This window comes from Lactuca saligna, chromosome 6 (genome assembly GCF_052625555.1).
Source record: "Lactuca saligna cultivar CGN05327 chromosome 6, ASM5262555v1, whole genome shotgun sequence".
NCBI classification, from domain to species: domain Eukaryota; kingdom Viridiplantae; phylum Streptophyta; class Magnoliopsida; order Asterales; family Asteraceae; genus Lactuca; species Lactuca saligna.
In genome coordinates, this window is record NC_136422.1 from 47,478,986 (window position 1) to 47,506,657 (window position 27,672).

Genomic DNA, 27,672 nt, shown 5'->3' on the forward strand with positions numbered 1-27,672 from the left:
TTAATTCTAACAAATTCTAGTAAAGGTTATAAGGCTTTTTAGGGGTTTAATGGGTCCTTTGGCATGATTTAAGGGATTTTATGGTCTAAGCATATGCTTGGGCCATAAACTCTATTTAACCCCTCAAATGTATGTGTTTAAATGTTCCAAGTCTGAAATGGCAAGTCCCTAAGCCATATCTTAAGTCTAAGGGTAGTTTGGAAGTGTTTTTGGACTTGTTTTACATGGTTAGAGGGTGTTTACGGCCTAAGCATGTGCTTGGGCCGTAAACCCTCTTTTATGTCCTAAAAATTGTTGTTTTGAGGTTCAAACACTTCTAGGTTAAATCTACAACTAGTTTCTAAGCTCAAATGGGAGAAATTTGGGACTTTTGGCATCTTTTTAGGAGTTCACGGCCTAAGGAGGTTCTTACGCTATAAACACCTTTTTGATGGCCATTTTGTGTGATTTTTGAGCTATTGCAACAAGAAATGATGTTCAGAACAAGTTAGGGTAGAAGATCTTACGTTTTGGAGGCGGACACTTGCGGTTTTGAGTTGAAAACGAGCTAGAGAGAGAAAGAGAGAAAGAGTAGAGAGAGAGTGGATCTAGAGTGGTGAAAAGCTTCTATGAAGTGTTCAACTCCCTAGATATAAGTCTCGGGTGTTTCACCCGGTATACGACTACCCGATGCTTAAGCTTAACGAGGTTTAAACTATTTACCCGGGTTAAATGGTCGTAATAAAATAACCTTATCCCATTAAATGGAAACAAATTTTACGAGTTGTATTTATTTTGTTATGACAATAATTACATGAAATATAATTAAATAAACAAACATTTATTTATTTTGACGACCCCAAATTGATGGAACTTTTTATAAAATGACATATTCTGTTAGAGGAAACGGGGTAATATAACGGAACAAACTTTGGGTTGTCATATTACATAAATGATACTTTCCAATTTCCATAACTTGAGGGCAAGTTATTAAATTTTTCAAGACCTTTTGAATTCCATAACTTAAGGAGTTAAAGTTTCATGAATGAGACTTTTCATATTTCATAAGTTGATGACAAGTTATAAAACTCTTTAAGAAACATTTAGATCAAATTTAACTAACTAAAATAATCTTATAATTTATCATTTACCAATTTGACCTAATACTACTCGTATAGCAAGATAATTTGAAATTCTACAAATACTTAGTTTTTCAAAAATAATGTAATTATCTTAAAATTTGACAATAATCATGTTGTTGGATGAGGATAACCATTACCATATCATTAAAAAAATGAATTTTATGAACAAAAACAGATTATGGTAATGATCCTAATCCAAAACATGCCAAAAACTCGAAAATTCTACTAACAGATGATCCAACTCGTCAAGCCAGGCAATGGGCTCGTCAAGTTCATGGTCATATGAGTCAACTCATTGAGTCCACTCAGGGGACTCGTCGAGTCCAGTAGCCAAACAGCAAAAATCATAATTTTTCAACTTTGAAAACAATACAATTGCATCTATATAACAGAAAACACACATGGCTCTGATACCATTGATGGGTTTTATGTACTCTAACATCCCTATGGTACACATACAACCCTAATGCTTTGGATCTAAGTTTTCTCTAATTATACATCCAATATTCTTTTTCTAAAGCATGAAGCCTAACTAGCATGCAACTTTGATATATGTATCATAAAAACTAGTTAGAAGATTACCTTTTGATGTAGCTTGTAGAACTAGGTCTTATAAGAGCTTATCACCCCAAGTGTAATGCCTTAAACAAGTAAAAACCACCAATAACAATTATATGAATATGAGAGACGTTTAGGAGACACCTAAAATCGACTATGCTCTTTCTTAGAATGCTAGTGTGTTCGATTTTAGGGCTTAAGTGGTTACATATATAGTGTAGAATTACATGAGTCATATTTAAACCCTAATTCTTACACTTAGGCTTATGATCCAAAAAATCATTTGGAATAACACTTAGTGTACTTTCATATGAGCTTAATCCAACTCAAACCAGTCATGGATCATTAGCCCAAACCATATGTATCACTGATTTACATAATCAGTCCCTTGTTAATTTAATCAATTACTTTTGATCACTAAATTAATTCTTGGTCAATACCAATTAAATAATATGATTTCTCAATTAATATATTATACTTATAATATATTAATAAATCATAACTAACCTATTTCACAAATATCCATCCTATTAGATTGTTCTAGTGAAGGCAACCTGAAATGGACCATGCTACTATCAGGTCAAGTACATACCAATTATAGTTATGGGCTTAACAACCTAATCCAATAGAAAAATACATTACAAATATACTTAATAGATTTGATTTTTCTAGATAGCAAACCAACAAAGACTCCAATGTCTTCATCAACGTGTATCTTTGTTTCCAACCAACACTGATGTAAATGCAACCATGTATCAAGGAATAATAGGATCAATGTTCCATCTAATTGCCAGTCTCTTTGACATCATGTTCGCCACCAAATTACGTGCTCTCTAGCAAGCCTGTATATAGGAATACCATCTTCTTGCTGTAAAAGGATCTTTCGTTACTTGAAACATATATCAAATCTTGGGTTATTAGTATCCTCATGACTCTGAATTCAAGCTTGTGGGATTCACTGAATTCAAGCTTGGGCTATTAGAGTGGTGAAAAGCTTCTATGAAGTGTTCGACTCCCTATATATAAGTCTTGGGTGTTGCACCTGGTATATGACTGCCCGATGCTAAAACTTAACGAGGTTTAAACTATTTACCCGGGTTAAATGGTCGTAATAAAATAAGTTTATCCCATTAAATGGAAACAAATTTTACAATTTGTATTTATTTTGTTATGAAAATAATTAAATAAAATATAATTAAATAAACAAACATTTATTTATTTTGACGACCCTAAATTGACGGAACTTTTTATAAAATGACATATTCCATTAGAGGAAACAGGGTAATATAACGGAACAAACTTTGGGTTGTCACATCTCCTCCCGTTAAGGGAATTTCGTCCCGAAATTTCGAATTTAAACAATTAAGCTATTACAGTACTACTAAGAGAAGAGATGGGGATATTTGAGTTTCATTTGATCCTCGTGCTCCCAAGTGAACTCTGTCCCTCGTTTGGCGTTCCATCGAATCTTTACAATTGGGATGCGGCTTTGTTTCGTTCGTTTTACTTCTCGGTCCATAATCTCCGCAGGCTCTTCCACGAAGTTGAGGCTCTCGTTGACTTCGATCTCGTTAAGTGGGATAACAAGAGTCTCGTTGGACAGGAATTTCTTTAAGTTTGAGACATGGAAGGTAGGATGTATGTTACTTAGTTCGTGGGGTAGGTTGAGCTTGTAGGCTACGGGGCCGATTCTAGCGAGAATCTCGAAAGGCCCTATATACCTTGGGTTCAGCTTTCCACACTTTCCAAAGCGTATCGTGCCCTTCCAGGGTGAGACTTTCAGAAGGACTCGGTCTCCCACCTGGAATTCCAAAGGTTTTTCTTCGTTTGTCTGCGTAGCTTTTCTGTCGATCCCTAGCGGATTTTAATCGTTCGCGAATTTGTATAATCTTCTCGGTCGTTTCTATGATTATCTTTGGACCTGTGACAATGCTATCAGGAACTCATCCTTTAGCTAACTGAGTATCACCCACCTCAGTCCAGCACAGAGGAGATCTGCACTTCCGGCCGTAAAGGGCTTCAAATGGAGCTGCCTTGATGCTCGTATGATAACTATTGTTGTAGGAAAACTCCACCAAGGGTAAGTGTGTATCCCACGCCCTCCCAAAGTCAATCACACAGGCTTGCAGCATATCCTCTAAGGTTTGGATCGTCCTCTAACTTTGACCGTCAGTTTGCGGATGGTAGGCTGTACTCATGTCCAGCCTCGTCCCTAATACTTTTTGCAGTGATTGCCAAAATCTCGAAGTAAGCCTACTATGTCTATCAGAGATAATAGATATAGGGATACCATGCAACCGTACTATTTCCTTAATGTATGTTGTTGTGAGTTTCTCCATCTTGTCTGTTTCTTTGATGGGTAGGAAGTGCACAGACTTGGTCAATATGTCGACGATGACCCATATGGTATCCAGCCCACCGTTGTCTTGGGTAGCTTAGTTATGAAATCCATAGTGATCTGCTCCCACTTCCACTCCGGTATGTCTGGTTGTTGGAGGAGACCTGATGGCTTCTGATATTCAACCTTGACCTTTGCGCAAGTAAGGCATTTACTCACGAAGGTAGCAATCTCTGCTTTCATGTTAGGCCACCAGTATAGCTTTTTGAGATCCAGATACATCTTCTCTGAACCTGGGTGAACGGAGTATCGAGTGTTGTGTGCTTCCTTCATGAGTAAGTCTCTGAAACCTCCATGGTGCGGAGTCTAGATTCGGTCCATGAGTTAATAGGCTCCTTCACCCTTGACCTCCAAGTTCTTATCCATTCCACGCAAGGACTCTCCCACCACATTCTCTGGCTTTAAGGCTTCGAGTTGAGACTCCTTAATCTGTGGAGATAGGTGCGAATGGATAGTCATTGTTATTGACTTGACTCTTCGACCGGAATACTCTTTTCTGCTTAGGGCATCTGCTACTACATTGGCTTTCCCCGGGTGATAACGAATTTCGCAGTCGTAATCACTGAGTAGTTCAACCCATCGTCGTTGTCTCATGTTGAGCTCTTTCTGGTTCAGTATCTGTTGGAGGCTATTATGATCAGTGTATATTATGCTCTTCATTCCATACAATTAATGTCTCCAGATCTTTAGAACGAATACAACCGCCCTTAACTTGAGGTCGTGCGTGGTGTAGTTGATCTCATGTGTCTTCAGTTGTCTTGAGACATAGGTGATGACCTTACCTCGTTGCATCAAGACATAACCTAGCCCTTGGTTCGATGCATCGCAGTATACAACAAAATCTTTTGTTCCTTCGGGAAGGGATAACACTGGTGCGGTGCATAGGGCTCGCTTCAGGGTCTGGAATGCCTTCTCCTGTTTCTCTTCCCAGTCAAATGTCACTCCCTTCTGTGTCAACGTAGTGAGAGGTTTCGCAATCTGAGAAAAGTTCTGAATAAATCTGCGGTAGTAGCCAGCGAGGCCTAGAAAGTGACAAATTTCCGTAGGTGCCTTCGGTGCTGACCAGTTCTCGATAGCTTTGATCTTGCATGGGTCCACATGGATTCCTTCTTCACTAACCACGTGTCCTAAGAATTCAACTCTTCGGATCCAAAATTCGCACTTAGAGAACTTCGCGTATAACTTCTCCGATCACAGGATTTCTAGGACTCGCCGTAGATGATTCCTGTGTTCTTCCTCGCTCCGAGAGTAGACGAGTATATCATCAATAAAGACAATGAAGAACTGATCTAAGTATGGACGACACACCCTATTCATCAAATCAATAAATATTGCGGGTGCATTAGTCAGTCCAAAGGGCATCACTACGAACTCATAGTGCCCGTAACGAGTTCGGAAGGCTGTCTTTGGAACAACCACCTCAAGCACTCGCAACTGGTGATACCCGGACCTAAGATCAATCTTGGAAAAGTAACTCGCCCCTTGCAGTTGGTCGAACAGGTCGTCTATACGAGGAAGACGGTAGTGGTTCTTGATCGTGAGTTTGTTGAGCTCCCTATAATCGATGCACATACGGAACGATCTGTCTTTCTTCTTCACGAACAAGACCGGAGCTCCCTAGGGTGGGAAGCTCAGTCTTATAAAGCCCTTGATGAGCAGCTCGTTAAGTTGACCGGATAGTTCTTGTATCTCGATAGGCACTAAACGATAGGGCGACTTAGCTACGGGGGTAGCTCCTAGGACTAGGTCGATTCTGAACTCAACCTGATGTTTGGGAGGTAAACCTGTAAGGTCTTTCGGAAAGATGTCAGGGAAGTCACATACAATAGGGATGTCTTTTGGATCTTTCGCATTCTAGCTTGTGTCGATGACGTGTGCAAGAAAGGCGCGATATTCCTTACGCAAGTATTTCTGGGCTTGGATACTTGAGATGATATGAAGGCTCGTACCAGGTTAATCTCCATAGATCAATAGAGTTTCGTGATTCGGTGGATTTAGGCGGATGGCTTTGTCGAAACATAGAATATCAGCACAATGAAGACCAACCAGTCCATGCCAACAATGACATCGAAACTCTTGATCGAGACCGGTATGAGATCGATTGGGAATGAATGATCGTCTAACGTGAGGGTACAACCTATGTAAATTTCGTTAGAGCTTTCGGTCTTTCCGTTATCCATTTCTACGACAAATGTTTCTTTTAATGGTTGCGCGGATTGTTTAAGTAAGTGTTTAAAATTTTGGTTTATGAAGCTTCTTTCTGCACCACTTTCGTATAAAACATAGGCATAAGAGTCGTTGAGTAAGAACGTACCCGTGACTACTGCGGGATCCGCTACTGCTTCATTGTGGCCAATAGCGAGTAGTCTTCCTGTTCCTCCCGCATTCCCAGCCTTCAGACAGTTCTTCTTGAAATGGCCCGCTTCACCGCAGCCATAATAGGTCTGGGTCACTCCCGAACTAGGGACTTGCGAGATAGGTTTGGGTGGGGCTCTGCAAAATCGAACAGTATGGCCCTTCCGGCCGCAGTTGGTGCATTTCAATTCACGGAGGGGACGTTATGATGGAAGGGGCACTTGGGACACTTGGGTAGGTTCCCAACATCAGCTTTTGCTAGTGCAGGAGTAGCAGGAGTGGTGGCAGCATGGACAGCCACGATCTGTTGGTTTTTGGAAGAAGATTGAGTTCTTTTGTCCTTCTTCCGATCCCCACGTTTCCTCTTGTTGTCGGATGAATTAGGTGGTGCAGTGGCAGTTGTAGTTGCTGTTGCTGGAGTGGAAGAAACCTCATGATTGATTAAACTCTGGGCTAATTCCTTGGCACTATCAAAAGTCGTAGGGCGTGAGGCTAGAACGTTTCCCCGATATGGGGGCATTAAACCCCAAATGTATCGTTCAATCTTCTTGCTCTCCGAGGGGATCATGTTAGGACACATAGCCGCCAAGTCGTAGAACCTAGCTATGTAAGTTGTTATGTCAGTCCCTTTCATCTTGAGGTTCCAGAGTTCCTCTTCAATTTTCTGAATTTCACCCCTAGGGCAGTACTCCCTTCTCATGAGGTCCTTCAGTATGTCCCATCCCATGGTGTTGACTATTATCAAGGAGAGTGCACTGACATGGCCGTTCCACCATGTCAGGGCCCTGTTAGTGTGGGTGGCAGTAGCGAACTTTATTTTGCTCTCCTCGGGGCATGAGCACATTTCAAAGACAACCTCAGTTCTTTCGAACCACTAAGACAATGCTAGGATTCCTTCGGTCCCATCGAAGAAAGTGGGTTTGTAGTTCATGAAGTCCTTATAAGTACATCCCTGCACTCTTTGATGGACTTCACCAAATCTAGAGTTGCCACCGCTCGCATCACCAGAGTTCATTTGATCCATGGCTGTCGTTACAGCTGCAGTCACAGCCGTTTGAAACAACACTGGATCGAACTGCGGAGGAGGAGGTAGTGGAGAAGGGGTTTGAGTTGCTGGTCTGCCTTTGCTTGGACGCTTGCGGGGAGGCATCTTTTACTGAAAGTTAATGGGGATGATGACAATAGTAAGAGTCTATTGCAAGCATGATAAGAGTGTTTCATGGACTAAATCATCATAGTCCTACAATTAGATAGAGAGTCATAGCAATAGGGTAATTAACTGCCAGTTACTGGTATAAATGATGTAATACAAGTTCGGGAAAAGTGACCTAACAGTAGGTCTTACACCAAACCAAAAGGAAAATGTTGGCAGTCTAGAGGCCTAATTATAGTACTTTCAAAGTTAGGAATGTTTAAAGATAAGTGCTCTATAGAGCATAGAAGGAAAAGCTAGTCCTTAAACAAAAGAGTGAGATGGTTAGACATCTTCTACGGGCGACGAGCACTAGTTGGGCGAACCCTAAGATCAGCTAGTTGACGCATAACTTCCTGAAGATGTCGTTCATTAGTCCTTTGACGTGCTCGGAGTTCCTTAACTTCAGCTCGGGATGCAGCTAGTTATTGCTGCAGAGCCTCATTGGTCCTTCTTGTCCTATCCATAGCTACGTCAAGTTGGCGGATGCGAACAATGTTGAGATTCGAGTTGGCATCCACTTCTACAACTCGGCCAATGGCTGCTTGACCTTGCTCGATGTTCCTGGCAATCCTTCGGACCATGATGGGCAAGACTCGGTCCGCTGATCCTCCCTCTCTTATGTTGTAGAAACTTCGGTCTCCATCGTAAGGTAAAGGCTGACCCTGCTCCTTGCTCCATCGATTCAAGGTTATTGCCCACATGGGAGTGGGACCCTAAAATTCCGGACGTGGGTTGGGATTTGGAGCTTCAGTGGGTAGGTTGTTAACTTCTGGTTCGGAGCTGGAGCTATCCGAGAAGCCTTCAGCATGATGATCATCCAAAGGGATCGGGTGATCATCATCTGACTCCTCATCGAGCCATCCTCCATTGCCCTGGTTTGGATAGTACGGATCGCCAGGATGGTGGAAGCCAGACATGATATCTAGGCGAGAAAGGGGGAATAGAAAGGTTAATAGACGTACTAATCTAGGATACTTATAAGATGAATCGTTATTAGTTGACGCAATACTTGCGTAGTGCATACCAATTACATGCAACCGAAGCAAGATAGTCCTTCGAATAAGCAACCCTAAGTTCAAATCTCCAATCAAACAAGAACAGGAAATGAAGCAAAGGCCACAGATTCTGAGTCTATAGCGCCCTAGTCACATGTAACCGTGGTCTATCCACTTAGCAACTATTATCCTAGTAGTAACGACCCTTTTAGTTATCACATATGTAGTTAGTAGTATACAGAATACTCCTATAGTATTCTTGTTCTAACGTTCTTGTGGTAGTGCTGGTAAGTTTTTAGACTTGTTGCAACACCACAATCACTCGTAGGCACATGCTAGTCACTTCTGGATAAATGTACTTGATCAGGCTACATCCCCCCAGTGGTGACTATATGTCTCTAAGCTTAATTGTGCTGTTCAACAATCTTAATACTTTTGTTTTGTTCTAGTATGATACTGACCCTTTTGTAGTGGTGAGTGTATATATATACTTAATTAAATATTTTAGTATTTAGAACTATATATTCTTGGCTAGAGTTTTTTAGTCCCAAAGTGTTTATAGTTCGTATATCTTTTTATAGGTTGATATACTTGATTTACTATAAACAATGCTCTGATACCAATCTGTCACACCCCAAAACCGGTAATGGCGGAATACGTTCCGGGGTGGAGGACGTCATGTACAATATCATAAAAATTGCATAATAGTAAAAACAAGAGACAACAACCATTTCATGTACATAGTGAGTTTAATTACAAGCATATTCTGTAAAGTTTCAATAGACACCAAAAATATAACAAAATAAGAGATGGATATTGTATGCTCCATCTTCTCCAAAATGTTGCACATGTACCTATCTATCTTTGACCTTAGGATACAAGTTATTTTGAAAACGAGTATCAGCATAAAGCTGGTGAGTTCATAAGAATTTAGTGTGGTTGATGTATAAAATGTTTTAAAACTTATAGAATGAAAGCTGCAATTTATATTTATAAGTAGTAGAAAACCCTAGAAAATCCTATATTTTCCAGAAAGTACATTATAAGTGAAATTCCTCGAGTTGCGTGTAAGTATTATCCTTGAAAACCTTTTTTATTGTAAAAGTATAGTAGTAAATCTCAAGTATGTAATGTAGATAAGGAGAAGTTATGCCTGTTGACAGTAGTAGTCGTGCAAACTTCCATTAGTAATAGATACTTACTTACTTCGGGATGTTAGCTTAGACTTTAGTCTTAGAGTATTATGTTGGAGAAAGGGGGTAACCCCTCAGGTGACCAGACTGAAGTAGTAGTAGAGAACCCGATGACCTTCCCGGTCATGCGTAGTGTAGTTATGTAGTGCCACCCTGAGCCTAGTCGGCTCGGACTGTAGCTAACAGTCGGGATGTAATAGCGTCTGTCCCGTATAGATCTATACGTGTAATGATGCCTTCTATCCGGAAAGCCCTGGTCACATAGTGTAAGCGTAGTAGAGTGTCTTTTAGAGGGATAGTGTGTTATACTCTGGATTCGTGTATTCTTCGTTATTATAGTATAATAGTCTTTTGTATAGTTCTTAGAGTGTTCTCTTATACGTGTATTAAAATGTCGTAATAGCCGTTATAGTGCATATAGCAGTAGTAGAGGTAACTAGTAGTAGTCTTAGCTATACCTATTATAGCTAACTACTAGTAGTCTTGTATCCCCCCCCCTAAAACAAGTAAAAACATTTAAAAAGGTTTATTAAGGGGTATGAACTCACCTGAAATGAGTAGATCGGATGTGAGTGTCGGATGAGCGTTTGGTGTCAAGTAAGGACTTGTACACCCTTTATGACCCTAATAACATATGAATACATACGTTTACAAGTAATTAGTGATTTAAGCTCAAATTAAACACATAGCCATCCTAATGTGAGTAAAGGTCTTGCGGTTGAATGTTAGGAGACTATTGGGTTGAAAGAAAGGAGTATATGGCCTCAACTTGGAGTTTACTCTCCTAAAACCCACTCTAAGTCAGGTCACGGTTGGGAGGCGAGATCACCCATGAGTTTACGGCCGTAAACTCATGGGAGGAGTGTTTTTGAATGATTTCAAGTTTCATGTGGATTTGGAAATGGTTCTAAGGAATTATACAAGGTTATAGGGGTGTTTAAGGGTCCAAGAGTATACTCCCTTGGAGTTTACGGCCCAAAGGCCACTCCTTGGGAGTTTACGGCCATAAACCCTAGGTTTTATGGTAGTAAACTCTTGTACACCCCATTCCTTGATTTCTAGGCCTTTGGTTTAATTCTAACAAATTCTAGTAAAGGTTATAAGGCTTTTTAGGGGTTTAATGGGTCCTTTAGCATGATTTAGGGGAGTTTACGGTCTAAGAATATGCTTGGGCCATAAACTCTATTTTACCCCTCAAATGTATGTGTTTAAATGTTCCAAGTCCAAAATGGCAAGTCCCTAAGCCATATCTTAAGTCTAAGGGTAGTTTGGAAGTGTTTTTAGACTTGTTTTACATGGTTAGAGGGTGTTTACGGCCTAAGCATGTGCTTGGGCCATAAACCCTCTTTTATGTCCTAAAAAGTGGTTGTTTTGAGGTTCAAACACTTCTAGGTTAAATCTACAACTAGTTTCTAAGCTCAAATGGGAGAAATTTGCGACTTTTGGCATCTTTTTTAGGATTCACGGCCTAAGGAGGTTCTTAGGTCGTAAACTCCTTTTTGATGGCCATTTTGTGTGATATTTGAGCTATTGAAACAAGAAATGATGTTTAGAACAAGTTAGGGTAGAAGATCTTACATTTTGGAGGTGGAAGCTTGCGGTTTTGAGTCGAAAACGAGCTAGAGAGAGAGAGTAGAGAGAGAGTGGATCTAGAGTGGTGAAAAGCTTCTATGAAGTGTTCAACTCCCTATAAATAAGTCTCGGGTGTTTCACCCGGTATACGACTACCCGATGCTAAAGCTTAACGAGGTTTGAACTATTTACCCGGGTTAAATGGTCGTAATAAAATAACTTTATCCCATTAAATGGAAACAAATTTTACGAGTTGTATTTATTTTGTTATGACAATAATTACATGAAATATAATTAAATAAACAAACATTTATTTATTTTGACGACCCCAAATTGATGGAACTTTTTATAAAATGACATATTCTGTTAGAGGAAACGGGGTAATATAACGGAACAAACTTTGGGTTGTCATATTACATAAACGATACTTTCCAATTTCCATAACTTGAGGGCAAGTTATTAAATTTTTCAAGACCTTTTGAATTCCATAACTTAAGGAGTTAAAGTTTCATGAATGAGACTTTTCATATTTCATAAGTTGATGACAAGTTATAAAACTCTTTAAGAAACATTTAGATCAAATTTAACTAACTAAAATAATCTTATAATTTATCATTTACCAATTTGACCTAATACTACTCGTATAGCAAGATAATTTGAAATTCTACAAATACTTAGTTTTTCAAAAATAATGTAATTATCTTAAAATTTGACAATAATCATGTTGTTGGATGAGGATAACCATTACCATATCATTAAAAAAATGAATTTTATGAACAAAAACAGATTATGGTAATGATCCTAATCCAAAACATGCCAAAAACTCGAAAATTCTACTAATAGATGATCCAACTCGTCAAGCCAGGCAATGGGCTCGTCAAGTTCATGGTCATATGAGTCAACTCATTGAGTCCACTCAGGGGACTCGTCGAGTCCAGTAGCCAGACAACAAAAATCATAATTTTTCAACTTTGAAAACAATACAATTGCATCTATATAACAAAAAACACCCGTGGCTCTGATACCATTGATGGGTTTTATGTACTCTAACATCCCTATGGTGCACATACAACCCTAATGCTTTGGATCTGAGTTTTCTCTAATTATACATGCAATATTCTTTTTCTAAAGCATGAAGCCTAACTAGCATGCAACTTTGATATATGTATCATAAAAACTAGTTATAAGATTACCTTTTGATGTAGTTTGTAGAACTAGGTCTTATAAGATCTTATCACCCTAAGTGTAATGCCTCAAACAAGTAAAAAACACCAATAACAATTATATGAATATGAGAGACGTTTAGGAGACACCTAAAATCGACTATGCTCTTTCTTAGAATGCTAGTGTGTTCGATTTTAGGGCTTAAGTGGTTACATATATAGTGTAGAATTACATGAGTCATATTTAAACCCTAATTCTTACACTTAGGCTTATGATCCAACAACTCATTTGGAATGACACTTAGTGTACTTTCATATGAGCTTAATCCAACTCAAACTAGTCATGGATCATTAGCCCAAACCATATGTATCACTGATTTACATAATCAGTCCCTTGTTAATTTAATCAGTCACTTTTGATCACTAAATTAATTCTTGGTCAATACCAAATAAATAATATGATTTCTCAATTAATATATTATACTTATAATATATTAATAAATCATAACTAACCTATTTCACAAATATCCATCCTATCAGATTGTTCTAATGAAGGCAACCTGAAATGGACCATGCTACTATCGGCTCAAGTACATACCAATTATAGTTATGGGCTTAACAACCTAATCCAATAGAAAAATACATTACAAATATACTTAATTGATTTGGTTTTTCTAGATAGCAAACCAACAAAGACTCCAATGTCTTTATCAACGTGTATCTTTGTTTCCAACCAACACTGATGTAAATGCAACCATGTATCAAGGAATAATGGGATCACTGTTCCATCTAATTGCCAGTCTCTTTGACATCGTGTTCGCCACCAAATTGTGTGCTCTATAGCAAGTCTGTATATAGGAATCACATCTTCTTGCTGTAAAAGGATCTTTCGTTACTTGAAACATATATCAAATCTTGGGTTATTAGTATCCTCGTGACTCTGAATTCAAGCTTGTGGGATTCAGTGACTCAGATCATGATGGATGTAATATTGATCGAAAAATCACTTAATGAGGAGCTCAACTTCTCGGAACTAGACTTATGAGTTGGTCCTATAAGAAACAGGAATTAGTGGCTTATTCTACCGCTAAAGCTGAATTTGTAGCTGTTGGAAGATGTTGTGCTCAGATTCTTTAGATTCAAAATCAACTCTTAGATTATGGCTTCAATTTCTCAAAGACTCCATTTTCTATGAAAACACCAACCCAAATGATTCAAAATCTGGTGCAACATTCTATGACCAAGCACATCGATACCAATCATCACTTCACCAGGGATAAAATTCAAAAAGGAAAAGTGGAATTGTTCTACATTCCATCCACTGATCAATTGGTTGATATCTTCACTAATGCATTGGATGATAACATCCCAAATAAATTGATTTCTAATCTTGGCATGCTTTCAATGACTTAATTTTCTTTTTGTTTTCTTTGAAAACTTTGCTTTTATTTTCTTTAACAAACACAAAAACACATAAAAAAAGTACTGTATTTAATTTTCTTTTACCAGAGGTGTTTACATAACTTGCTTATTTTTTTGTATCTAATATTTAAAAGTGTTTTCTTTTCTTCTTATTCTTTCTCTCTCTCTCTCTCTCTCTCTCTCTCTCTCTCTCTTAGATCTATCCATTTCTTGCCTACAATCATTCTGTATCTCTTCTTTATGATATTAGAAAAAGTTAGGGCCTTGAAGAATGTTCTGATTGCTCTAATTATGAACACAAAAGTTGGCATCATGTCTTCTTCTTGTTGACAATACCCTCTTTCCTCCACTCATTGTCATGGATGCGAACGGTGATCTTCAATACAATGAGTCTTACTTCCATATACTTACCCATAATCCGGTAAATCCTCAAGTTCATGCAAACAATCATCATCAATATAATGAGTCTTGTTTCTATCTACTAACTTGTAATATGGTAAATCCTCGAGTTCTATATTGTTGAGTTTGGCACCTCGATGATTACATAGATTAGATCCTATTAACTTTTTGGTTACAAAGAGACTGTTTCTTTCTCTTCCTTTGTTTTTGGTAAACATGAAGCTTGGAATCCATATGCAACACTTCACTGACCAAGGAAATTTCCTCTCTTTGTATATTGTGAATTGTGTTTTGTTGATGCATTTGATTATGTTTGTGTATTCTTTTATAGACAGTGTTGAGGGGCATATATCTCGGAGAAAGGAAACGGAATCATGAGCCTTTAAATCAAAAGAGTTTTAGTATCAATTTTTATGATTTTCCTGAAAAAGGCTACACCCATGTCTTTTGAAAAAAAGTTGTATATTCCCTATATTAACTATTCATCTATTGATCATTTCTCACATTATTATCTTCTTACCATTTTGGTCTTGTACAATTTTACATGAATTAATGGTAAATTTTAAATTCTATGTTGTAACTTAACTTCATGATAGAGAAGATAAACCACTTCTTGTTGATAAGTTTACATTATTTATGATTCACGCTGATTTCACCTCAGCGTGATTGAAACATTATGTTCTCTCCTTAACGTATTCTTCATAAAACTTAAAGATTCATTGTGATATACCATACACTTATAAAATTTTGAAACTCTGTGTCGATGGTTAATCTATGTACCGTAGGCTATCACAAGCACCAATCATTTATTGCCCTTAAATTATTCTAAAAGCTTTATGATTCACTGGAACATACCATATGCTGATGAGATCTTGAAAAATATGTGTCGATGGTTAGGCTATGTACCGTAACTTATCACACACACACCAATTTATTCTCGCCATACATTCTTCTTTAGAATTTTATGATTTAGCGTATGAAACCAAAAGTTGGTGAGAATTGAAAACTCTAGACTAATCGGTATATCATGTTCTGTGATGTATTACACGCACCTACCGGTTCTCTCCCAACAAATCTTCTATTAAAGAAGTTGATGATTCAATGTATCTAGCATACACTGATACAACTTCTACATTCTTTTACGATGGGTACATTTCATACTGGAATGTATTACATGCATCATTCCACTCTCATCCTTTATTCTTCTCATAAAGAAGTTAATGATTTAGTGTATAAAACCATATGCTAATAAGACTTTGCAATATGATGTTATTGAATGGTAGTACAAACCCATGCTATCAGGAGACATCACAATCTCACTCGTTTGACAACTACAACTTTGATCCACTAACAATGTAACTCTGATACACTTACCGCTTCCAGTAATAATTCAATACTGTTGATGTCAAAAATAGGGAGAGATCATCATTTACTTGGACAATTCATCTTCTCAGGGGGTATACTTTCAAAATGCATTCATTTTCTCAGGGATAGATACTTTCAAAATGAATGCATCTTCTTAGGGGGACATAGTTTCAAAAACTCAAGAAAGAAAATTCTTACTCTCAGGGGGAGCAAAAGTTGAAGAAATTGTTTTAGATTATTTTTGACATCATCAGGTAGGGGAGATTGTAAGGTTACACCTTATGATCTGATGAGTCAAACACAACACACTATCCACCAAAGCGAGCGACAATGTGATCCCAATAATCTTAGTGATCATTTGTATATTAGGTAGATTTACTTTGTATATATAGAATAGATATCTGATCCACAATCTTAGTAATTAGGATCATAACTTTACATAAATTAGTATACATCCCCAAAATAATGGGATCTCCATTTCTGTAATCTTATATATTGTACTGTTAGAGTTAAACCCTATTAGAGCTTGGTGCCTCGATTTGTGTGATTACTCTATTTGTGGCAGCCTTTTCTTAGTGAAAGTATCTTTATGATCATTCTTGTTCTCGTGTTTCTCTTTAATCTTTGTTCGCTTTTTTGTTCTTTGTTATTCATACTTAACTATATCAGATCGATACAAACCTTAAGATACTAGCATTGAATATTAACTTGGGTACAAATATTTAAGGACAATCAACTAACTAAAATCTTATCTCTTGTTTTAGATGTTTTGTAAATTGTGATCTTCCTCATCCTCGTCCTCCTCTACCTACTCAAAACTTCCATATCTTTTCGATCCTTTCAAAGGACAAGCTTACTAGTCCAAACTATATGGACTAGATGTGAAATTAGTATATGACATTCAGATACAAGAACAAATAGTATATTCTCAAGAATCCAATCTTAGAAATAGACAATGAAAATGCTACTCTTGAGGAACTCAATGATTATAATCAACATGTTGGTGATACCACCAATATCGCTTGCATAATGATTGCAACCATGGAACCAGACCTTCAAAAGTCCAATGAGGACTACTAGCCTTACAAAATGAAAGAGTTTCTTCTCATATGTTCTATAAGAAATCAAGACAAGAGCATTATGAAGTTGTGAAGGCCCTCATGGAATGTAAGTTGAAGGAAGGAGAATCTCTATGCTCATCTACAAAACGTCTTTAATATGCCAAATTCCCTTATAAGGTGTGCAAGCTTGAGAAGTCTGTGTATGGATTGAAACAAGCATCTCATAGTTGGAATCTTTGTTTCCATGAAAAGGTCAAGGAGTTTGGATTTTCTAGAAGTGGGGATGAGTCTTGCATGTGTGTTAAAGCTAGTGGGACTATAGTGACATTCCTAGTCTTGTATGTCGATCACATACTCCTTATAGGAAACGACACTCCAACCTTGCAATAAGTGAAGTATGGGCTTGGAAAGTGCTTCATTATGAAGGATCTGGGAGAGGCCACGTAGATACTTGGAATAAGGATTTATAGAGATAGGAATAGACATTTGTTTAGGCTTAGCCAGAGTACATATTTGGATAAACTATTGAAAGGGTTCAGTATAGAGAATTCCAAGAAAGGGGATTTACCCAAGTATCATACTATTAAATTAAGAAAGACTAAATATCCTAGTAGGGATAAGGAAACAAATATGATGAGTCAAGTCCCAGATGCTTGAGCTATAGAATCGATCATGTATGCTACGACATGTACTCGGCTTGTTGTAGCCTTTTCTTTTGAGGTTTTTTTTGAAGTCTAAGTAACATCGGTGATGTTTTTAAATAGATAAGTATTCCTCTAATGTATTCTGTTAAAAAGTGTTTTAAATAAAAAGAAAAAAATGAGGTGAAAAATCACGACGTTACAAAAGTTAGGCTAAGCATATGACTTTTAATGAATATTTGAATTACCTATGTGAGAGAGAAGTGGGTCACTTAGAAGGGATTTCGGGGGGGGGGGGGGGGGGGGGGGGGGGGCACAGTTTCTAAAAGCTCTTGCAAAACCAAGTTAGTGTTTAATGACTATAACGAACATAACTATAAGGATATGACCTTCTTAGGAAGAGTCTTGTGTGAATTATATTGTCATATACATAAATGGCAGTTCAGTTAAAAGACATCATGTCTACTGACAGCTAGATGACTAAGTATAGTTCTCAGGGGAGGGTTCAAAGAATAACACCTGCTTATCCTATGCAAAAATTTAATTGTTGAAAATTTTGTATGGAAATTTCATGTGTAGAGATCAATCTCCATTCATGTGGGGGATTGTTGGAAATTTAAAAAAAATATGTATTTTATTAAACTTTGGACACATATAAATATAAAAATATATTGTATATTTTATTAACCCTTAGTGGGTTATGTTTTCCTCTGTGAGAGCTTCGAAACAATATATGTTGTGTCCAAAACAGAGAATATGCAAATGAGCTATCAATTCTCAAAGATGGTAATTTGAAAAAGTTAGCAAATAAAGTGGGTGTGTGAATGTGTCCTACATAGGAAAAAGGAGCAAACTCTTAGTGGGTTTATAAACAAAGATGTGTGATGGGTTTACAAGCTTCTGTGTATGATTTTACTCTAACAGCAATGCACATGCAGGGCGTGAAAATCATGGATTTTATGGAAAAAATTTAACGAACTCATGCAGGGGTGCGACCTATGGATACGAATGCAGCTCCGAAATTCCGATCTTATGCAATTCACATTTTTTCATAACTTAACAGTTTTGGTCCTTGAAATAATTTATTCTATAACTGATGCATTTTATGTGAGTTAATGTATAATTAATTCATTAAATTTCGAATTAATTAGTACAGTTACAAAGATTAATATATAAAGAGACCTTTGTTTTTTTATTCTCATACACGAAACTGAATACTCTTTTCTTCTTCTCTCTGCATACAATTTCCGACGATCTTTTCAGGAAAGTAGTTTGATTCGACAATACATATTGCTTTGACCGTTGTACCCTGGAAACAAACGGTGATTCTATTTAAATGAGTTGTGTCAAACACGAGCCACTATCAATTGGCATGATTATTTATGAATTATTGGATTTTGCAGATTTATTAACGAAATCCAACAATTCATACTTTGGTGATTAACTTGTTATTAATCAATTATCTGTTTGGGCGTTTAACATACCAAAACAAAAGGAACAAAAATATATATAAAGACAATTAATATGCAGAAAAAATAAGAACACAAAAATTGAAAGGAATAAGCACTATTGTAATTCAGAAAACAAGTCAAAACTTGATTACACTCTCTTTTCTCTTGCTCTCTCTAAAAATCAATATGATCCTACTTAAACATATGTGTGTGTTTGTGTGTGTGTGTGTGTGTATATATATATATATATATATATATATATATATATATATATATATATATGGCTAAATAGAAGCCTATTTGATTACAACTTGCCATATAAACGACTTTCTTGATCCCTAAGCAAATTAGATTTCCTTAAGTACTAAGCAACTTCTTAAGACTCCTTGTTTCCTAAGGATTAAATTTTCCTACACCTTATCATATATAGAAGGGATTTAGTCAGAAACTACTAATAATCACCTCCTAATTTTTGAATGGAAATTATGAGGTCTTCAACTCCTAGCAGCTTGCGCATCTCAACGAACTTTATCTTAGCTAATGCCTTTGTCAAAATGTCAACTCGTTGTTCCTTTCTACTTACATGCTCGATTGCGCTCTCCTTGTCTTCAACTCTTTCTCGTATGTAGTGGAAATATGATTTGATGTGCTTGCTCCGGCCATGAAAAATTGGATTTGTTATTAATGCAATTGTCGATGTGTTGTCAATTTTAATTACCACTTCTTGTACTTAAGACCCAATTATTTCTCCCAAAAGATCTCATAACCAAACAACTTAACAACTTGCTGCAGAAGCATCCAAATATTTAGCTTCACAAGATGATAAAGCCACTATTTTTTGTTTTTGAGAGCACCATATGATTGGTGATTCACCAAAGTAAAATACATGTCCGGTGGTACTTATTCCATCATCTTGATCAATGTTGTGACTGCTATCATAATATCCAACCAATCTTTCTAGATTATTATGATTGTAACGTATCGTATATGTGATAATTCCTTTTACATATCTTAATCTTTGTTTTATCGCAGCCATGTGTGACTTCTTTGGAGTTTGCATGTAATGACTTGCTATGCCAACTGGGTAAGCTAAACCATCCCTTGTTTGAAGCAAATATCTCAATCTTCTAACTATTCTTCGATATTTCATTGAATCTATGTCTTCCCCATCTTCTCCTTTTAAGAACTTTGCATTTGGATCTATTGGAACTAGAGTAGGATAACTGTCATACATTCTCGCGTCTTTGAGCACCTTTTTTGCATACCGTTCTTGCGTTATTAGTATGTTATCCTTCTTTTGATATACCTTTATTCCTAGGTAGTAACGTAATATTACCTTATCACACATGTCAAAGTTTGTTGCCATTGCTCGCTTGACGTTGTTTATAATTGACATGTTCGTTCTCGTAACAACCAAGTCATCAAGGAGCTTGCTCCAACTAGGATTAGATCATATTCTATCTTCCTTCGGTATACAGCTTATTCTTGAACGCACCTTTGGAACTTCATATTTTTAAGAAACCCGTCAAACTTCATGTTCCATGTTCAAGGAGCTTGACGTAGACCATATAACGCTTGTATGAGCTTGAATACTAAATTCATTTTATCTTTTCCTTGTTTTTCGAAATTTTCATGTTGTTTTACACATATTTCCACTTGCAATTTGCCATGTAGAAATGTAGATTTTTCATGGAGATGATGTAGCTCCCAACCTTTGGAAGCAACTAGTTCTATTATAATTCTAATCGTTTTGATTCATGCTATCGGTGCAAAAACTTCTTCAAAATTGATACCGTGTTGTTGGAGATATCATGTTGCTACAATTCTAGCCTTGTACTTGCTAATTGAGCCAGTTGCATCTATTTTTACCTTATAGACCCATTTTAAACCAATAATAGTTGTGTTGCTTGGTCTTTTTACAAGTCTCCAAGTTCCATTCTTTTCAACAGATATGATTTCTTCTTCCATTGGTTTACCCATAATGGATTTGTCTTGGCTTCATAATAGGTTGTCGGTTCATCTTTATTAAGAGCCACTAGTAGCTCATGATTCTCTATGAAAAAATCAACTTCAAAATCATTAATCTTTAGGAAATTATGTGTTGACATTTGACCTTCGTACTTGTGGAACATCATCTTGTATAATCGTTGGAGTTGACATCAAATGTAGTCTTGACTCATTTTCTTCACCATGCTCGGTTTCGCTTGTAACTTTGTGTGCTTCACTGTCTACCGGTCCACTTCCATTGTCAACCAACTTCGACCAATGAACCCAAAACATCTTGGGGTTTTGTGTAGTCTTGTCTTATTTTCCTCAATTCCAACTTGAGTTTTCATCAAACATGACATCTCGTGACACTGTGATTTTTTTCAGTTTTGGATCATATAATGATAAGCTTTGGAACCAGGTTCGGACCAAAAATACACCATTTTTTTGGTCGATCATCTAGCTTCTTCTGGTGAGGAGTTGTGATTTTTACATAAGCTAGTGACCCAAAATTCGTAAGTGTTCGATATTAGGCTTACGGTGATAGAATTTCTCATACGGAGTCAAATTCTTTAAAGATTTTGTTGGTAACCTATTTATAATATAGGTTGCATGTCAAATTGCCTCTCCCAAAAGAAATTTTGGGACATTTTTGGCTTTTATCAAGCTTCGTGTCATCTCAAGGAGTGTATAATTTCCTCTTTAGACCACCCCATTTTGTTGTAGTATGTATGGAGCCGTGAGGTGTCGCATCATACCTTCGTCTTCACAAAGCTTGTTGAATTCCTGTGAAGTGAACACTCCTCCTTTGTCTGTGCAAAAAACCTTTGACAAGTTACTTTTTTTCCATAACTGAAATATTCTCAATGTTGGTATGCCCTAGTCTAGCATGCCATAGCTATGATTTCTCACTAAGACATGTGTGTAAGCAAATTGGCTTTCCATCTTTGATTTTTGTATTGTAGAGATGATTTCCAAAACATTTTACTTTAAATAGAAGAATATTTCAGTTATCATAAATGTGTAGATAATCACCTTTCAATGATACGTCACACCCAATTTTGGTAATATTAGTTATATGGTTCTAAATATAATATATATCAGTTAATAATTTCTTGCTTCCCTCTTCACCCTCGAACAAAAAAGAACATTTTCCATGTATCTCGACAAAAAGAGACATCACCAAATTTCACTCCACCTCTAATTATTTCATTAAGTTCGGTAAAGAAATATAGATTACCTGTCATGTGATTACATGCACCGTTTTCCAAGTACCAAGTATCGTTGTTGTTTTCTTCATTCTCAGATTTTCTTGGTATGACACCTTCATTCAAGAAAACTATCTCGTAGAGGGTTTGAACCAATAAAAAGATGCGGATCATGATCTTTAACGTCAGATACATGCGCTTCTTCTTTCATGGTTTTTCGTTTCAGACATTGTGATGAAAAGTGACCAAACTTTTCACACCTATAACATTGGACATTGGAGCGATCCTTAAGGTTTATTAATAGGAATTGTTGTGTCGACCTCCATGTCCTCCATGTCCCCCACCACGACTCGATTCTCCACCTCGAGAGGAAGTCTCAATTTTGTTGACAAGAGTTTGTTTTGTTCATTTATTGGCTCACTTTCTCGAATGTGTTCTTCGTAAGCTTTCAAGCATCCAACCACATCTTCGAATCCAACCGTCTTTAGATTTAGAACTTGTTCGATTGAAGCAATAATATGGATAAACCTTCTTGGTAAAATTGTAAAAAATTTCTTAACAAGTTTACTTAAGGATATTGTTTCGCCAAGACAAGTAGACTTTGACAAGATGTTAGATAACTGACTTGCAAACTCATCGATTGTACTTGATTCTTCATCTTCAAGTAACAAAATTCGCTTATTAAGGTTGTAATGAGCTTCTCTTACCCTGTCTGCTCCAAGGTGGCGAATTTTGAAGGCTACCCATATATCCTTTGTCGTACTCATCATGCCAACTTACAAGATTAAGTCTTCGGGGATTGCTTGGAATAAAATTGCAATTGATGCATTGTTTCTCTTGACATATGTCGTTCCTGGATCAACATCATCCCAAAATTGGTGAACATTGAAGATTATTTTCATACGGATTGCCCTCACAGTATAGTTAGTCCCCGTGAGCATTGGAACGTGGAATGAGAATGCTGAATTATCATTCTTTCCGAACGTGCTTCGATCCACTGGACCTGTCATGCTTGGTGGATTGGTTTTCTCCTTCTAGATCTGATACCAATTGAAAAACAATTAATATGCAGAAAAAATAAGTAAACGAAAATTGAAAGGAATAAACTCTTATTGTAATTCTGAAAAGAACTCAAAACTAGATTACAATCTATCATCTTTTGCTCTCTCTAAAAATCGATATGATCCTACTTGAACATATATATATATATATATATATATATATATATATATATATATATATATATATATATATATATATATATATATATATATACTACTTGATTACAACTTGCAATATAAATGATTTGCTTGATCCCTAAGCAACTTCTTAAGACTACTTGTTGCCTAAGGAATAAACCTTCCTACACCTCATCGTGTATTGAAAGAGCATAATCGGAAACTACTAATATATATAACTATTTATTTATTTTGAGAATGTACAAGGTTCGCAATTTCTGTTAAAAATGGGAAGAAGACACCAATATTTGCAAAAACGAGTAAATTCTACTTCTTGCAACGAAAATAACCTACATATTGCCTTTAACTAGAAAATCCGGTATTCCATATCAATAATGTAGTGATTAACCCTCAAATAATGAATTAGAATTTCCATTTATTGATCATTGATCATGTTTGTGACAACTAGTTGCTTCAATTCGTAAACAAATATTACATCTCAATAATTCATTTCTTTAATTTAGAACCTTTTTATATGTATAAAAACAGCACACCGACAAGAAAAATACAAAACACATACAATCAAGACTTTACCCATATCAAACCTAAATCATTTAAGAAAAAATACCATTTAACATTCTGGTGTTTGGGTGTGGTCCCTTTTTGGATCACTACAATAATCATACACTTTGTAGTTCCTTTGAACCCATTGCATCGCGGCCACTTGCTGGTGGCTCAGCCCTCCGGTGGTGGCTGGAGAACCAGAAGGAGGCTGGCAAGATTGCTTTGAATCAGCGGCACAACCGTTGAGCCTGAAGTTGGTATACCTACCAACAAAAGGTTGGTACCCGTAGTTTACTTTGTATCTACCGTTCTCAGTGGCCCATGAAGATGCGTCCCAGATGGATCCGTACACGTACATAGGTCTTAATGGAAATGTTGTGTCGCTTTTCCTCTCGTATCTTCTAATTGGCACATCATCTACTAAAAATCTGCATAATTTCATTTAGAAAGATCATGACATTTAATCTTTTGTTTTTGTCTCTATTACACCAGAATTAGCTTGTTATGGTCAGTAATGTTCTACGAAAAGGTCTCTCTCTCTCTCTCTCTCTCTCTCTCTCTCTCTCTCTCTCTCTCTCTATATATATATATATATATATATATATATATATATATATATATATATATATATATATATATATATATATATATTCTTTGGTGTTAAAAAAACCGTTGCACATACAATATATAGGCCACACTTACAAAAAGTGTTTGTGTTCTCAGCAAATTGTTGCATTAGGCCTAATCAGGCAACGACACCTAAAGTGTTGCATAGGCGTAAAGCACCGTTTTCAAGAATTAATATAACAGTTTCGAGGTGTCTCGTTAATTTCATTTAGTTGCGGCGTTATCGATAAAAATGTTCATATAAGAACAATTTATATCTAAACACAAAGGTTAAGACATGTCTTTTAAGTAATATGTGATTTATTTATGTAACACTTATGAAAAAATTATAATGATATATGTTAATAATTAATTTGTTTTTTTTAACCGACAAATCTAATTTAATCCTATTTCACTTATGTGCACGACAGAACTTGAACCCTTGAATTCAAAAAGAAAGGGCAACACCCGTTATGATTTATTTAAGTTAATAATTAATTTTGTGGCTTTATATTTAATACCTAACCCCATATAATTATTAGAAATAAGTTAATGTTCAATTTGAAACCGATTTGACCACTAAATTAACAATAAATATACTATGTGCAGTTGTCTTTGTTTTCTTTCGTTATATATATATATATATATATATATATATATATATATATATATATATATATATATATATATATATATATATATATATATATATATATATATAGGATATAGATCCGGTAAGAAATTTTTTTTGGTAGGAAGGTAAGAAGTTTTTTTTCTACATATTTTTTTGACGAACAAAATAAATGAATCACTAGATGATTCATTTCTAAGATGATTCACAAGAAAAAATTCTCAAAAAAACATCTTTATAATTCATTTTTAAGTAAATTAAGAAAAAATTCATTTTTATGATAATTTTAGTGAATAACAACAAAATCATTGTATAAATGAATCATAAAGATGTTTTTTTGAGAATTTTTTCTTGTGAATCATCTTAGAAATGAATCATCTAATGATTCATTGATTTTGTTCGTCAAAAAAATATGTAGAAAAAAAACTTCTTACCTTCCTACCAAAAATTTTCTTCTTATTTGATCTTGACTCTATATATATATATATATATATATATATATATAAAATGTTTTAATTTTCTTGTTTATGTTACATATAGTAACACGACCCACAAATAAAAAGTTATAAAAAACCGAAATATGGAACCAAATATTCGTAGAAAACAAACATGATTTCTTTGGGTGTCCAAAGCATCGCATAATGGTGAAAATCCTCAGTAGGATCGAACCATAGGTGAAATTGCTCTTCTCGTCCTATGATGTGCCCATCTCCACTTCCTCTTATGTACACGTTCGTTTGTAACGTATAAGGTTTATCAGGCGTTCTCCCTAAGAACTCGATGTCAACTTCATCATGATTTCCTGGGTGATCCTCATTATTCGAAAGCTGTGCAAGCATTCATTGATCCAAGCACAAAAAACCACCATCAAAATATAGATCAGAAAATCATACATATCATGCATAAAAATTATAGATTTATGTTGTAAGTAAATTTCAAGTTCATACGCACGTAAAACGATGTGATAACTCCAGCAGTGTAACCAGGGTGAAGCTTTACATCAGTCCCGAAGTAACCAGATTTGTACGATTCTATCGACTTAAAACCGCTTCCTATAACAATAAAAAGTACGATATATGAAGTTATGGACTATATAATTCATAAATGTATGCATGCTAGGTGTCAGCCTAGCTAGATAGCATATATACTAACCCGAAGACTTGTCGAGCCATATGGTGAGTGAACTTTGGTCGAGCCGCTGGTTCTGTGGGCCCCATAAATTCTTATAAGCTTGATTAAAGGCTATGGTGTCAACCCTAGAGCTAGGGTAATAGCCAGGCGAGGGTGGGTTTCCCTGAGCGTTGGCTAAAGAATTGAACATGAAAAGAAGTAGGAAAAAGGTTGCCATGTTGGGAATAAAAAGATGTATGATCTGCTTAAATGGACGTACAATAGATAGGGTGAAATGGGAAGCATGCATACAGACCACATTTGGTGGGATAGGGTATAAATAAGAAGATTATGTAGGACCCATTCATGCAATATTATTAAAATTTTGGGTTGATGTTATGAATTATTATTTACTGAATGATTATTGGATTTTTTATATTTTCTCGTTAACATTATAGCATATATTATTATAAGTTTTATGAGTGTAGTTATGCACCAATATAATAAGCATTCATATCATATATCATCTTTCATCTTCTTTGTCTAGTATAAATAGTGAATATTATGTATTGTAAAGTTTGATGATTTCATCACAAGTATTGGAATAAAAGTTCTCTCTACTCTCATGTTTTTCTTTACTTTATAATTTATCTTGTTATTTGATTATATTTTATAACACGTTATCAGCACGACTCTACCATAGAGCTCTAACTCTTTATCACTTTTGTTATTTTCAGGTATGTATTTTTTCTAATTTCACATGTACAATGATTACATATTATTTTATGAAATTTATTAACTAAAAATTCCTTAAGTTACAAGTCTTTATTTTGATTAGTATTTTCACTATGGAAAACTATGTTATGTTAGAGAAAACTTTCTCTACTTTCAATGCCACCAACATGCTCCTAAAGCAGCAATATCGTGAGAAAGATTTAAAAAAGAATCTGAATTAATCTCATATCTTACTATGGCTAAACAAAAAAAAAGTTATTGATGAAAAATCACCAATCAATCCCGACCGATTCTAGTGCATTTCCTGAAGTGAATGCAACATCATATAATCATAATAGTCATGGGTCTAACCGAGGTCGTGGAGGTTATCATGATTATCATAAAAATAACAAGATTACAAGTAACCACAATAAGTTGGAAAATAGCAAAAATCCACATCCTAATGATAAAGTAGTCAAGGAAAAAAAAAGTTGAAAATGTTTGTCCCTGATGTGGAATGATCGATCATTGGTCTTGTACATGCCACTTACCAAAGCATTTTGTTGATCTTTATCAAACTTATCTAAAATCTAAAGAAAAATAAAATATCAAAACAAATTTTATTCAAAGTGATATTCATGAAGATCAACTAGAAATGACACATTTGGATGTTGCCGATTTTCTTGTCTACCTAGAAGGGACAAGTGGTGATATGGATTGTGATTGATCAGAATAATATGTAGTTTTGTTTCATGTCATTTATTATGTTATTATGCCATATTCATA

The 27,672-nt window shown here is 35.9% G+C and overlaps 1 protein-coding gene across 1 annotated transcript; it reads right to left on the reverse strand.

Moving 5' to 3' along the window:
* Positions 1-23,753: 23,753 nt before the first annotated feature.
* LOC145001465 (putative xyloglucan endotransglucosylase/hydrolase protein 32) lies at positions 23,754-26,445 on the reverse strand. The gene is made up of 4 exons (XM_078960834.1): positions 26,215-26,445; positions 26,014-26,114; positions 25,672-25,889; positions 23,754-24,253 (listed from the first exon to the last, which is right to left on the reverse strand). Exons 1-4 carry the CDS (start codon positions 26,408-26,410, stop codon positions 23,893-23,895), a joined length of 876 nt encoding a protein of 291 aa, XP_078816960.1. The 5' UTR covers positions 26,411-26,445; the 3' UTR covers positions 23,754-23,892.
* Positions 26,446-27,672: the final 1,227 nt, after the last annotated feature.

Bases quoted from the DNA above. Each gene is read 5' to 3' on its own strand.
- LOC145001465 (XM_078960834.1), bottom strand. From the start codon at position 26,410: ATGGCAACCTTTTTCCTACTTCTTTTCATGTTCAATTCTTTAGCCAAC. The intron at 26,115-26,214 runs GTTAGTATATAT...TTATTGTTATAG, and splicing joins ATGGCTCGACAAGTCTTCGG to GAAGCGGTTTTAAGTCGATA. The intron at 24,254-25,671 runs GTTTGTTTTCTA...GAAATTATGCAG, and splicing joins TGGACACCCAAAGAAATCAT to ATTTTTAGTAGATGATGTGC.